The following is a 15,530-nucleotide window of genomic DNA, read 5'->3' on the forward strand; positions in this document are numbered from 1 at the left end:
AGATTATCACATTAAATTAAATCTATTTAAATAATTAGCTCGATGACATTACTTATTCGACATAATAGCTTTGTTTAAACTGTACTAATTAAATTTTTTTTAATTATTTACTTTATTTAAATTTCAATTCAGATTTGATTTAACTTATTTTATCTGAAATCTAAAATTGTTTAATTTTCAAACCAGAAACGAAAGGGGAAATAACTGTGATAGTTAAATTGAAAAATTGTTTTAAACGGAGCACGTTATTAAATATTTTCTGTAATAAATTTGTTTTCATTTCAAAATATTCTTCTAAGCTGAATTATTATTTTTATTTTTAATTCGAATTCATGATTTTTAAGTAAAAATTCCTTTAAAATTACTTTTACAAGTTTTCGAGGGCACTGAAAACGAAAATGAAGTTCAAAATTACGGCAAAAAAGTTAGTTTTAAAAAGTAGGGAATCTATAATTCTATAATAATTTAACGTAAAATGAGCACCTACTTTGTGGTCACATTTTTTTTTTTTTTTTTTTTTTTTTTGGAGGGGGAGACTTTCTTTTCACCCTCGAAAAATCTTTTAAAATTTCAACTAACGTTAAAAATTCCAGGAAACAAGTAGTTTATAGGATATGAAGAAATGCACCCGCTTTATGGCCACCCCCTGTGACCGCGACAAACGCCGCCCCTATATCGCCTCCCACCAAATGTAAACAGAATTTTGTGAAATATTAAACGGTTCTTCTGCTCGGTTGATGTTGGTGCGTTACTTACGTTAAAACGGCTAATTACACTGCAGTAGCATCTGTTGAAAAACTATACAAGTTCTATAAACTAGAGGAATGAGAGTTTAGCCCAAACTTCTCAAAGTCCTAGTTTTCTGTCGTCAAGGTGCCATTTTTACCTATTTATTAATTTTTACCGGTGAAATTTTTACCGTGTCATTTTTCCCGACAACCATAACCTAAATTCGTGGCATCCGTGTAATGTCCGCATATAATTTGTAAAACATAAAATACACTTGGAAAGGGGGCGTATATTGCAAGTGTAGAATTTTTTAATTATTTTCCCTAATATTTGAAATTCATTGAGAATTGTGAGATTTGTTTTTTTTTTAAACAAATCTTATTTGAATTAGCCATCATTAATGCTATTTGAAATTTTCATAATGATTAAATAAAATAGATGATTGGTTTGCAAACTAAGAAAACCGCTTGGGAACAGAATAGTTAACAAAATCCCTGCCATGGCAAGAATGATTTTCTACATTACTATTTAGAAAACCATTATTCTAATCTTATCTTATCCTGATCTCGCAGCATTAGCATCATGTGGCTGTGTTGTAGCCCTTTATATATATATATATATATATATATATATATATATATATATATATATATATATATATATATATGTGTGTGTGTGTGTGTGTGTGTGTGTGTGTGTGTGTGTGTGTGTGGGTGTGTGTGTATACACGAAAACATTATTTATATATATATATATATATATATATATATATATATATATATATATATGGTATTAATCGTGACATCCTGCCTGCACTGAAGATACCCGAAAGGATGAAACACTAGTGTTTGTAGGTATTTAATTATTGTAATAAAAAGAAATAATTATGTCAGCTCCTTTAAAAAATTCGTTTCTTATCGTTGAGCATTTTCAGTTGAATTAAGTCGGTCAATTTAGCTCTTATGCACAGATCATCGTATAACGATTAGATCACTGTGGCTGACGTAAAGAATATTTAAAAATAAAATGTTTAAATTCAACGTTATTTCTCGCGGTTAATGGTAGCCGATTGGATACGGTCCTTGTTAATCGAGCCAGATATGGCTCGTGTTGCCGGGTTCGAATCTGTCGACTGGTGTTAACCGTAACACCCTCCACTGAAGATTCCCAAAAAGATGAAACACTAGTGTCTGTAGGTATGTAATTATTCTAGTAAAAAAATAATTATATATATATATATATATATATATATATATATACATATATATATACTAGCAGTTCCGCCCGGCTTTACTCGGGCCCTATGTAGTACATAAGGTTATATGTATATATTAAAAAGTGTGAATATGTAAAGTAATGCCTTTCTATATAATAGTCTTTCTTAACTACCATAGAGAAAAGACAGACATACATTTTCACTTTTATAGATGGATAGAAAGATAGATAGATAGATAGATTGGATGCAATATATAGTAATGGTTTAAAAAGTATTAAAAAAAAGACTCAAGCGGCACCACCAAGAATCGAAACCAAAACGTTCAGCTCACCATTTGTTTTGCCTCTGCCGTCAATGACTGGGCTATGAAAACATATTTACTGCAAGGCTAAAAATTAAAACATAACCAATAGCTACTACGTTATGCATTCGTAATGCCGGCGTTCGACTTTCACCTGGAAAATTTCATTTTTTTTTTTTTAATTTTCACACTTTTGCACCGATTTTTCCGGGCTAAAACCCAAATATAAAGTTTTGCAGTGATTCAAATACCTTATATATGAAGTTTCATATCTGTAGACCAAAAACTCTAGGAGGAGTTTTGTAGGCAAAATTTTTTAAACAAAAATATATGCGTATACATGAATAAATATGGAAACAATTTTGTGTTTACTATAAACTTTTTACACAAATATTATGTAAGTATAAATTATGTAAAATATCTGCATGAATATAATTACATGTAATAGTTAACTAAAGATGATCATCCCATTAGAAAACCGAAGTAACTAATAGGGAATTAATTAAAATGAATGTTTAAAAGAATATGCAAATTAGCTAGATCTTTTTTTTTTTTTTTTGTTAGTGAATGCAATTCTACGACCCATGTATAAGAAAATTGGGGGTTGTATTACTGTACACATAGATTCGAAAAAGTTGTCAAAAAACAAATATAGAACAAATAAATGTTATCAAAGGCAAGATAAGTTACTTTTCTACCTAACTGGATATAATTCACGTGTTTTTATTCAGTGTAACATGTTTATTCAGCTCGAAAAACATGCAATGTTTACCGATGTATTGGAAAATTCAAAATGGCAGCCGACTGTCTCTCGGAGAGGGTACGTTTGGGAAAAGGTATTATAAATAATAAACTAGACAAAATACTGTTAGAAAACAACCGAATACATGTCAACTTATGTCACGGTAACATATATTGAGCGAATTTCTAACAGTATTTTGTCTAGTTTATTATTTATAATACCTTTTCCCAAACGTACCCTCTCCGAGAGACAGTCGGCTGCCATTTTGAATTTTCCAATACATCGGTAAACATTGCATGTTTTTCGAGCTGAATAAACATGTTACACTGAATAAAAACACGTGAATTATATCCAGTTAGGTAGAAAAGTAACTTATCTTGCCTTTGATAACATTTATTTGTTCTATATTTGTTTTTTGACAACTTTTTCGAATCTATGTGTACAGTAATACAAACCCGAAAATTGTATTTTTCTTTTTAAATAAATAGAAAAGAGGAGCGATGCCAGGGTCCTTGGACCTTGCACAGCCTAGAAGAGCATTATATCGGGGATTAGTGGTGGGGACCGCTTCGGACCCGCTTGGGGAGCGGCTGCAGCTGTCGGAGGGGGAGGTTCGCTCTCTATGGAATTGGGCGCCAGGCCGGGGATACCTTAACAATTCCCTGACCTGGCGATTGGTTAGAAACGCTCTACCCCTCAATGACATACTGTTTAGAATTGGTATGGTATTTAGTCCCTTTTGTCCACGGTGCGAGGAAGATAGCTTAGAAACCGTAGAACATGCTTTTTATACTTGTTCCAAGCTCCGTGAATTCTGGGAGTATGTCAGTGAGGTCACGGCTCGCATCGTCTCCGATCAGGTGACGATCCTGGATTTAGCATCCGTTGTCTACAACGCAGATCCCTTGTGGTCTAAGTTACCAATGCCACTTAACCCTCGCAAAAGCCTTGGCATTTTCACATACCTAGCCTAGGGAGGAACGAATGGTGTTCCTAGCGACCTTGGCCGTAGCTAGATTGGTAGTGTAGTGTGGGTTTCACGCATAGAGATAGGGCGTGGGGGGGGGGGGAGCCGCCTTCTCATCGGGATCTGATTTTGTATTTTAAACACCAACTTAAAATCAAAATCAGATGCGATAGAAGGAGGTTATCTCGCTCACAGTTTAGTAGGAGGTGGATTCACACCGCTAGTTTATGTGCGTTTGTACGAAACAGGCTTGAGTACGTGTTCCCTGCCTAGGCATGGCACACGCCGACCGTAAAAGCAACCCCCAGACCAGATCAAGATAATCCCGTAGTGGATCAGTCCCTTAGCTAGTTGGTATAAATGAGTTCCATGTCCTCAATTTTTATTTTTAGGTGTTAGGATACCTCCAAAGAAGCCCAGTCAGTCCTGATTAATTTATTTTAGTCCAAACCCGTCCCGATGTTATTTTTCTTGGAGGTCACCGAATATCCCCCCCCCCCTTTATTTTGTCCGTAGCTGTGCCCACTCCCTCTTAGGAAGTGCTCCCTTGTTTTCGGCCGATACCGGAAAACAGGAAGCATTTCAAAATTAAATAGGTAAGGGTGGGTCCGTACTAACACATTCACCGTTTAACGTTTTATTTGGTTCATTTATTTTTTATTACTGTTATTTTTTCTTTATTTTGGGGTGTTTTTAAGGCTCTCATTATCCCCGCCCATCATCCGCATACACATCACAATTTCATCCGCATACACATCACAATTTCCATTTTGTCATTATTGCATTGTAAATATAAAGTCATTGTATATAATTTTATTAAAAAAAAAAAAAAAAAAAAAAAAATTGTACATATTGTCATCTGGGGCTTTAAGTAGATCCAACTCCTAGAGTGAATGCGGTATTGTGGTGATTGCAACTAGTGATTGGGAATAGACAAGTGGACGCCCCCCGACACCCATTTCCCCCCACACCCTTTTTAGCTTCATGCCACATTTAAAAAGAATTAGTTGCCTGTTTTATATAATTTTAACCCTAAAATTCTGTAAAATTTGTGATTTTTCTTCTTAAATAAATAATTAAATAAATAGAAAATACGGTTTTTAATATGAATGTCAATGCACACAAAAGAAAAAACGTATATATATATATATATATATATATATATATATATATATATATAATTATTTGGGAGGCTACAAACCTTTTTATAGCTGTTAAAAAAGGAAGACAGTTTTTTTTTTCTTGTATCCATAGTAAAAAGGACGGAGGGAAAAATGGAGGTTAAAACATTCCATAAATAAGGACGTAGAGTCGGCCGATCAGATTTCGCCCTCACTTTTCAAAGCCGAATCAAGTTTTTTGTTTTTTTGTTTTTTTGTATAGGTTAACGAATTCAAACGAGGGACGGCTAAAATAAAACAAGGGAATGAGAGCTTAGCCTGCACTCGTCAAATGGTCCTACTTTTCCGTTGTCAATGTGCAATCTTTACCTATATGTTCACTTTTGCCATTTTTACCGGTGCCATTTTTACCGTGCCATTTTTACCGAGCAGTGATATGACACAGTCATGTGAACATTTTTAAAAAAGCGTTGAATGTTTAAATGAATGACCAGAAATTTTAAAAGAATCGAAATCGGTACTTGTATCGAAATTGGGAATTTATGACAGAACTGGTAATGTACCGGAATCGGGTAAACTTTGGAATCGTCCCATCACCAATACACACACACACACACACACACACACACACACACACACACACACACACACACACACACACACACACACACACTAGCTTTAACGTTTGTTTTACATGTTGCCATCAGTCAAACCGCTCGAGATAATTAAATCTTTCTAGTAACTTGTTCTGAGTTACACATTAAAAGTAAAAAAGAAAACAAATTATTATGTGAAGATATCATATAAAACACATAAAAGGTCAAATAAGTTTGCGAGAAAATATTGGACTGAAATCAGATCTACAATATTAAGCGATAATCTTTTTTTTTTTTTTCAGTAGCTTTAATTTGTTTAAAAAGTATATTTATATATATATTTTTGAAAAAAAATAGATGATGATGATGATGATGATGCTGATGATGCTGATGATGATGATGATGATGATGATGATGATGATGATGATGATGATGATGATGATGATGATGATGATGATGATGATGATTAAAAAAGATGAAAGTTTGAAGGGCAAATTGCTTACTGTCCATCAATCAGCAAAGGATTAGCAACATACTCCTGAATAAAAGATCCACCTTTTGTGAAGTCCATGTCTGAAAGCAGAAAATTTTTAATTAAACATTTATAAATCTATATATCAATGCATCTCGATAAACAATGTCAGTAAATTAGGGTTTATTAATAATAAAGTTAAGAACAACGGGATTTCATTTTGACAATTTTTATATTAATGTTCATAACAACAATACTACTACTGCTGATTTCATTGTCAATTTACATCCGAGAAAAAAGGGGATACAAAATTCAATGTGCAATTCATTTGTGGATCACTTTAGTTTGTGTTACACTTAGATGGACAAGTAATTGACTGAATCATATGTGAATGTATTTACGTTATGATGGTTTGGGTGAATTTAGTAAATTACTATCAATTCAAAGCATGAAACACCTGAACCCAATTAAATACAAAATAAAATAGGCGTTGATTAGAATATAAAACATTGAAAATTCAAAACTTGATGTTAAATTGGGTTGATTAAATGGCAGAGACATTTTTGTTTTATTAACGTTTTATTAACATATATACAAGATGATTTTTTAATACATTAGTTAAACCATGTTATTCAGATCTAAATCATGAATGTTCCTGCGTCTGATACTTTGTCAAAACGTCACACAATTCTTGCGCATAGGAAAATACTGGTGATATCACAATAATAGGTACGGACACTAATGGCGTAAAAAGGATAGGGTGACATAGATTTGGAAGCCGGTTTATCATCATTTTTTATAGGTTTCCGACTACTTTTTGATTGTATTTAAAAGATTAAAAGGGGAAAAAATATATTGTATTTAAAAGATTAAAAGGGGAAAAATATATTGTATTTAAAAGATTAAAAGGGGAAAAAATATATTGTATTTAAAAGATTAAAAGGGGAAAAAATATATTGTATTTAAAAGATTAAAAGGGGAAAAATATATTGTATTTAAAAGATTAAAAGGGGAAAAAATATATTGTATTTAAAAGATTAAAAGGGGAAAAAATATATTGTATTTAAAAGATTAAAAGGGGGAAAATATATTGTATTTAAAAGATTAAAAGGGGAAAAATATATTGTATTTAAAAGATTAAAAGGGGAAAAATATATTGTATTTAAAAGATTAAAAGGGGAAAAATATATTGTATTTAAAAGATTAAAAGGGGAAAAATATATTGTATTTAAAAGATTAAAAGGGGAAAAAATATATTGTATTTAAAAGATTAAAAGGGGAAAAAATATATTGTATTTAAAAGATTAAAAGGGGAAAAATATATTGTATTTAAAAGATTAAAAGGGGAAAAATATATTGTATTTAAAAGATTAAAAGGGGAAAAAATATATTGTATTTAAAAGATTAAAAGGGGAAAAAATATATTGTATTTAAAAGATTAAAAGGGGAAAAATATATTGTATTTAAAAGATTAAAAGGGGAAAAATATATTGTATTTAAAAGATTAAAAGGGGAAAAAATATATTGTATTTAAAAGATTAAAAGGGGAAAAAATATATTGTATTTAAAAGATTAAAAGGGGAAAAAATATATTGTATTTAAAAGATTAAAAGGGGAAAAATATATTGTATTTAAAAGATTAAAAGGGGAAAAAATATATTGTATTTAAAAGATTAAAAGGGGAAAATATATTGTATTTAAAAGATTAAAAGGGGAAAAATATATTGTATTTAAAAGATTAAAGGCTAAAGTTAACTTCAAAAGGGAAAAAAATATTTGTAGGCGTGAAAAAAAAATTATAATGAAAAATGTTTTCACGACAGAATTTGGAAACTGACAAATTCAGCTAAATTTTGAAGTTAAATAAAGTCATTGAAAAATCCCTTGAAAGATAAATATTAGTTTTCTGGGTCTATTTAAAAAATAATTAGTAAAATTCTAAGATATTTAAATAAATAAAAATACATTTTGTTTATACAAAAAAAAAGGAGCTTAATTACCCCCCCCCTCCAAAAGTGAGAGATTCTGGCTTCACACAAACAAAATCAAACAAAGTCGTCTAAGAATGCGTTCTACGGAAGCCCAAAATTTCAGAAAGTAAAAAAGCTGTGTAGAAATGCCGTCGGTAGTTGAGAGTAGGTAAGGAGTGTTGGTTTTCTTTTTTTCCAGCCGTGCATCCGTACATTCCTATCATGAACGTTTGTATAATTTAAAATTTTTTTAAATATAATTATTTTCCTGCGTTAAATTTTTTTTTATTTTTCAAGATTATATAAAAATTATGTTACGCTGAAAGTTACACGTTCATTCAAGTAAGGAAAATATTAGAATCTTACATATAAAAATTAAGCGAAACATGTAATCTAAAAAAAAAAAGAAAGATGAAATATATTTTGCAATTATAATTGTTTTAGTGAAAATATTAAATAAACTATGCTTAATTCGATGATAATATCGGTAGTTCGAGAAATTAATATTTCTTCGAGTTATATCGAATCTATTAATACAGACTTTAGGGGCTTTTTTCGGAATGTTCCTGAAAAAAATAATTTTTCTTTTTTTTATTGTTACCATTTTCATAAAAAAAAGCAAAAATAAATTAATTCATTTTATTTTACTAATGAAAACCATAACTTTTATTAAAATGGGTTAATTTCCTGATTTTTGGTGAATTTTTAAGTAAAGGGAGGGGTCAAAATATTTATACATTTTGAGCATTGGTTATTCATTTTGCGCGTACATACACTATAACAACTACTTCAGCAATATTTCTTATTTCTGCTAAACTGTTTGGATGACACAGGTTGAATTCTTATATTTTGTTACAATAACTAGAAGCACTGTTATGTTTCGCGAATTTCCAAGTCTTTAACAGCATTTCGAGGACGTCGATCTCTTTTCTGCTACACTCTCTTTCTTCCTCCTGTTCAATTTGGTACACTGTCTTAATCACTTCCTAAAGCAAGTTTTAACTTAAAGGTGTTGACTCAAAGTATTTTCAACTAATGGGAATCTTTCCAAACCACAAAAAGTAACACATATACGTGAAATAAATCAGTTCGAACTTGGAAATTTTTACAAGAACAGATTTACAAAACCGGTTTTCCTAGTTTCATCTGAACGTATGCTTTTCATCCTTCCTGTCGGGAGAGGAGAACAAATCACAAAAGTAAAGAACCCAATGACTCACTTCATGCACATCTATAAATAGACTAACAAAAAGCAATACACATACATAACACCACACTGCCAAATACTTACATATATTCACATTCTGAACATTTTGACTTGTGACAAATTGGCAAACTGTCTTTACTAAACACGAGTTTGCAAAATAAACTGAAAGTAATTTTTATATTCTTATTTCTTGCTATAAAATTAATTTTTCTTTCAATTACTCTTTTACAAACCTCTGTATTTTAATTAGCTTCTCTCATGTTTTATTTTATGGACATTTTTATATGCATGCCCATAAATCCATCATTTCCTTCCTTCGCTAAAACAATGACATTTATGCTATTATCATCCAAGAAGTCAGGGCCAGGGATCATGCCACAAATTCTTATATTTTATTTCAATAACAAAAATCGTTTTTCTGTTTCACTAATTTTTAAATTCTGAGAATGTCGATCTCATTTCACTGAATACAATGGAGATCTTCGTACAACCCTTTATTTCTGCTTCATTATTTCCTTTAACCCTACCCCCTTGTATTATATAGTTCCTGGTCGTTATTGAGATCGTCTCCTAAAATGCCAGTCTAGTATTTTATATCTTAAGAAAAAGGCTATCTCTAGCCTTTGTGGGTGAATGATGAGAAAAACACTAGTTTCTGGTCAGCCATATAACCAATTTAGAGGTAAAGTTTTTGTCGACCACTCCATATTTTGCTCTTGAACTACATATCTGGAGCTCAGAAGATTGAATGCTGGTAGCAGTGTTTTTTGTTTGTTTTTTTCGGTTTTATTTATCTTGAAGTGATTCTATAATACCTTGCTCATCTTTTAAAAAGTTATTATGCCTAACACAAATACACACAACAAGCATTTTACTATTTCCTAAAGTAAAGTAATGCGATCTCAGATCAAACTTTCTTGATGTTCAGTGCTTTCTCGTTTACATTCTTGCCCTTTGTGAGATTAATTTTGATTCTCTATCTATAACAATGATCTACACATGGAGAGTTATTTACCTCTTGTCCATTTAGAGGCATTTGTTATTTTTCTTCACAAGGATCTCTTTATTGTCCTTTTATCTGTTTGAGGTTTTGCTGCACTCCATTTACTATTTGTTCTTTTTATACCATTCTCCTTCTAATAGTGCCTGTTCATACTATACCCAGCAGTATTGATAATGGATTATACAATTTTATCTGTTTAATTCTATATTTGGATTCAGTGGCTTCAATGCTCATCATTTTGACTGATTCGAATTACACAAATCTAGTGAAATCTGTCTTAACATGACTTGTCCCAAATTGTCACCTTTCCTACACGCTTTCCTAATGACCTTTACTTTATCTTTTTGACCGTTACTTTATCTTTTTATTCTGTTTGTGAATAACGTTCTGTTTCCCCCTTCATTAGGTTCTTCTGATCATGCTATTGCCGAGATTGGTTAAATGTGAAGAGTTCATTTGATCTTCCTTTCCATAGGAAGACGTTTAACTACAAGAAGGCTGATTGAGATCAGTTTTGCAGCTTCCCATGTAACGTTACACAGGGTTCTATCTTCGGTGTGTCTCTGAATGCTGTTGCCAAGAAGGTTACTGACTGGCTTCTTGTTGGAATTGATACTCTCATTCTTCATCGTAAGTTTAATATCAAACCTCATTCTCCTCTCTAGTTTTCCTCTGTTTGTGCTTCTGCCATTGCCCATCGTAATCATTACTTTAATCATATTGTCGTGATAGTTCTGAGGATTCTTGACAAACATATAGAAGGATCAGCAATTACCTGCAAGAGAGCAATCTTTGAATGTAAATCTAAAATTGATGACTCTATCTCATCTCAAAAGGTTGTCTCTCATGATTTTTGGAGAATTTACAACAATGTTATGAAGAGTGACAATTCTACTATTCCCCTCTTTTTCATATTTGAAGGATAGGGCTGATCTTACTCGTCTTTTTTGGATAACAACTTTTGTCTTGATGATTCTGGCGCTGTTCTTCTAGATTTTCATTTGAAAACTAATCAGTCTCTTTTAATTATCACTCCAAATATGGTTGCATATGACAATTGGAAGGCGTTTGACAATATATGGCATTCTGGTCTTCTAAATAGACGTTGGTGGTAAACTTTTTGACATCATTAGGTCTTTTCTTCTAAATTGAAGCTTCAAAGTAACTCTGGATGATGCTCCTCATTTTCTTTGCCTACCAATGCCGGTGTTCCTCTGGGATATATTCTAGGTCCAACACGGGTTCTTCTCTATGTAATGTTCATTGGGGTCCATGGCCTTACTGAGAATATTATTCAGAAAAATAACATTTATACTAATGATAACACCTTCTATTTTGGTATTGCTTCTCGTCAATGTCCCTCGGATTAGTTTACATACACTACTGATCTAGTTGACTTGAGTTTAGTTATGGATTGGGTTGAGAAATGGCTTGTTTCGTTTAAATCCTGTTAAGACTCTGTTTTTCAATCGTAGGTGTGTCCCTTTTCTTCCTGCAATAATTATGAATAGCTGTGAACCCCCGATATTAAAACTTCTTTCTTATCCAATCTTTCTAGGAGTTCATACATTAGATCTATTGTTCTTTCTGCTTCTCATAAAATCAGTTCTCTTTATCGCTCTAAACACTTTCTCACACCTGAGGATATTCTCTATCTCTACAAATCTACTATCAGACCATATATGGAGTACTGTTGTCATATTTGGAATGGTAAATCTGTGTCTTTTTTGAAGTGAAAAAACATATCTGTAATTTGATTGGACCCCCTTTCTTCTTCACTGTAATCTCTCTTCCACAGACTTGATATTGCTAGTATCAGTCTTTTCTATAAATAATATTATGCCATGAGCATTTATTCCACGTCGTTTGATTCGTTGGTCTTGAGGTCTCCACCAATTCGCTGTTTTGATACCAATGTAATACAGCTTCATATTTCAGTAGCCTTTTTTTCCAAAAACTAAAAGTTTTGGAACTCGCTTCCTACTCACTGTTTTCCTTCTACATACAGTCTTGGTCTTTACAAGACTAAGGTGAATAGGCATCTTCTGTCTTTGTAATAATCATCCTTTGTTTTTGCTATCAAGTGGCTTCCTGCCTTGTCTCCAGTGATATTCATTAAAAATAAATAAATAAGAAATAATAAAATACATTTTTTTAATATTGACTTTATTGTAGAAAATCTTTCGTTTTTTTTTGTGCAACTATCCTTTGCTTTCTGACAACTTAAAAATGTTCATCTTTTAATACTTCTTATTTGATTAGAAAAACTGAGTGTCTACCTTCCATTGAGGATTTTTAAAGAGAGGAATAAATATTAATTCAAAAATTAATAATTTTCTGAATACAGTATATGAATTAAAACTTCAGGTGATGAAGCTTAAACTTATTTTTGAATTTCATTATAAAAATCTAGTGTTCTTATCTGTTCCTTTCCTATACTATTCATAGCTATCTTATTTTGAGTTGAACTTAATTGATATTGTTTTGCATTTTTCTATGCACCATGAATTCCCTATGCTATTTGACAACACATGTAACAATTTGGCTATTCCAATAAATTAGGTTAACAAAACTGAATGGAATTAACTCACCTTTAATTGATAAGATTTTGATCCCTCGATGGCTGTTACTTTTTTGAACCCATAATTTATCAGGAAACTGTTTGATCTTCAGAAAAAATTAAAATCAAAATCAAGCATTTGTTTCAAAGGTTTTAATCGCAAACATTCATTTAATTTGGGGCAAAAGGTTTTAATTCAATTGAAACTACCAAGATTGTATCAGAATTTTTGTTAAGTAAATTTAATTTGTCAGTGACATTAGAATTTAAATCAAGTGTAGCAGTAGGCGTACCAGAATTTTGGGGGAATTTTTGACACCCCTAACACAAAACTGTGAACAAAATATTAAAAAAAACTCATAATTTCTCTTTTTAAAGTGGGTTGTTTATTTTCTTTATGGAATATAATTCCAAAATAAACTATTAAAGTTGTTTAAAAAATAATAGAAATATTATTTTTATTTTTTAAAAAACAGTGTTGACAAAGTGCCGGCGCGCCTTCATGCAGCCATTTTTTTACGCAATGAAATCAATTGAATTTTATGAATTAAATATTTTTCATTTTTTAAACTTTCAAAATCTATCACAATTTTTCTATTGGTTCAATTTTTACGATATTTTCAGGTTCAATGTGAAATTTTATGCTCTTTCCAATAAACCGAATATGATATTTTAGACAAACGTTTTTTTTTTTTAATTCAACCCCCCATTTGGAAATGTCTATTAAAATCTAAATAACCAAAGTTTTATATATCACAAACTGAAGATAAAAACCAATAAATAAAATATTCTAATTTAAAACAAAAAAAAGAAGTGTTTTTGGAAATTTACCTGTAAAGTCCAAAGTGTAAAACATTTTCTTTTTAAAAAAACCATGCTGATTTTTTTTAATGAAAGCTCATGTTATGCTTAGATTGTCAAATAAATATGGACGCAGACACCAATTTTTTCTATTTCATTCAATGTTTTCTTTTTTAGATATTTAAAAAAATCACTCGATAAAGAAGAAATAAAATATATTAATCAAAACTCATGCATTTCATTCACAGAATAAAAAAAATCGGTAGAGTGGGGGTTTTCTAACGGCAAAATCTGATAAGTGAATGTGTTCATTTTTCATCTAAGGTGGCCCCAAAATACTAATTTTGGTTTACAGCACGTAATAGAAAGAAACATTAATTTTGGCGCCTCGAAGCCACCGGAAGATAAACTCTGAGAAAATCAGACATTAATCTCCCTTTATTTGAACAGTGAAAACCATCTGAGTTTGCGTTTTTCAAATCCTTGTTTAAAAAAGTATTTTATTTCAAAAGAACATGGAATATAAGTATGAATATGGATAAATTCGTAACAATGAACAATGGAAGTACCCATTGAATAGTATTTTTATAGGTAAGTGATTTTTTGGAATTTATATATATTTTTTTATAATCGAAGTAAGTAAAATTTCGTTGATTTTCTTTAAATCTTTTATAAAGAAAACCGATTTAAAAAAAACAAATATTCCATAATTTGCTATTAAGCCTGTTATTTTTTAAATTTTTGGTTTTTGCTCCTTTAATTGAAAAAATAGGGCTTGATTTACATTTTTCAAGTAGTTATAAGCTTCAAAAGATAGTAAGTTGAATTATTCAAGTTCTTATTACGCATTTTTAATGGCGCCTTCTGATACTCCTAGTGTAGCAGTAGAAGTGTTAGAAACCGACATTAAAAATGCATGATAAAAAATTGAATAATTTGACCTTCTATATTTCCAAACTTATAACTATTTGAAAAATGTAATTCAAACCCTATTTTTTTTCAATTAAAGGAGCAAAAACCAAATCTTAAAAAAATAACAGGTTTAAAGCAAATTATGCAATATTTGTTTTTTTAAGTAAAGCAGAGTAAAGCTATTAACTTTTGCAAAAGTGGTGCATATTTAGTTAATAAAGACTAGGGCATTTAAAAATATTGCTTTTTTTTATTAGTAGGGAATACTTTGGCAGAGAAATAATTGCAGAGAGAAAAGATAAAAAAAAAATCTTTTATAAATTCCATTTACAATTTAACACACACACACACACACACACACACACAAATATATATATATATATATATATATATATATATATATATATATATATATATAGGAAATTTATTGCTATGAGTCCAGAATGAATTTACATTTTGTTTCCGCTAGGAAGATATCTTCTGAAGATGAGGAGAGATCCGTCGGATCTCAGATCCGACATACTTGGTCAGAATTCATAGATGGACCATGAATTCTGACGAAGCTGGTCGGATCTCTCCTCATCTTCAGAGGATATCTTCCTAGCGGAAACAAAATGTAAATTGATTCTGGACTCATAACAATAAATTTCCTATATACTTCTCTGGCTACACATTGATCAATCTCGTCTGGGTTTTTTCACCACGTGTTTGCATATTGAAACATCAAAATGAAACGAAGAAGAGAGAGAAAAGAGAAATATAAATCGGAGGGGGTGAGAGGAAGAGAAGAAAGAAAAGTAGGGGAGGATGTAAAAGAGAAAGAAAAGAACACGAATCTTACAAACACGTCTACGTAGGAAACCGTCTAGACAAATATTATGTCTGTATTAAAAAAATAAATTGACAGGTAACTTTATTGAGGAAGGGAGAGGG

At 31.0% G+C, this 15,530-nt stretch overlaps 1 protein-coding gene across 2 annotated transcripts in view; it reads right to left on the minus strand.

Moving 5' to 3' along the window:
• The window catches only part of LOC145239862 (putative tubulin polyglutamylase ttll-15), an 867,893-nt gene that overhangs the window by 678,121 nt on the left and 174,242 nt on the right, over positions 1–15,530 (minus strand). For both annotated transcript variants that reach the window (XM_080103430.1, XM_080103429.1), the window contains exons 5-6: positions 12,916–12,991; positions 6,176–6,245 (exon numbers count right to left, since the gene is read on the minus strand). In XM_080103430.1, coding sequence (XP_079959556.1) covers positions 6,176–6,245; positions 12,916–12,991 — 146 coding nt within the window. The remainder of the gene's footprint in view (positions 1–6,175; positions 6,246–12,915; positions 12,992–15,530) is intronic.

This window comes from Euprymna scolopes, chromosome 19, assembly GCF_053919585.1.
Source record: "Euprymna scolopes isolate OS-2025 chromosome 19, ASM5391958v1, whole genome shotgun sequence".
NCBI lineage: Eukaryota > Metazoa > Mollusca > Cephalopoda > Sepiida > Sepiolidae > Euprymna > Euprymna scolopes.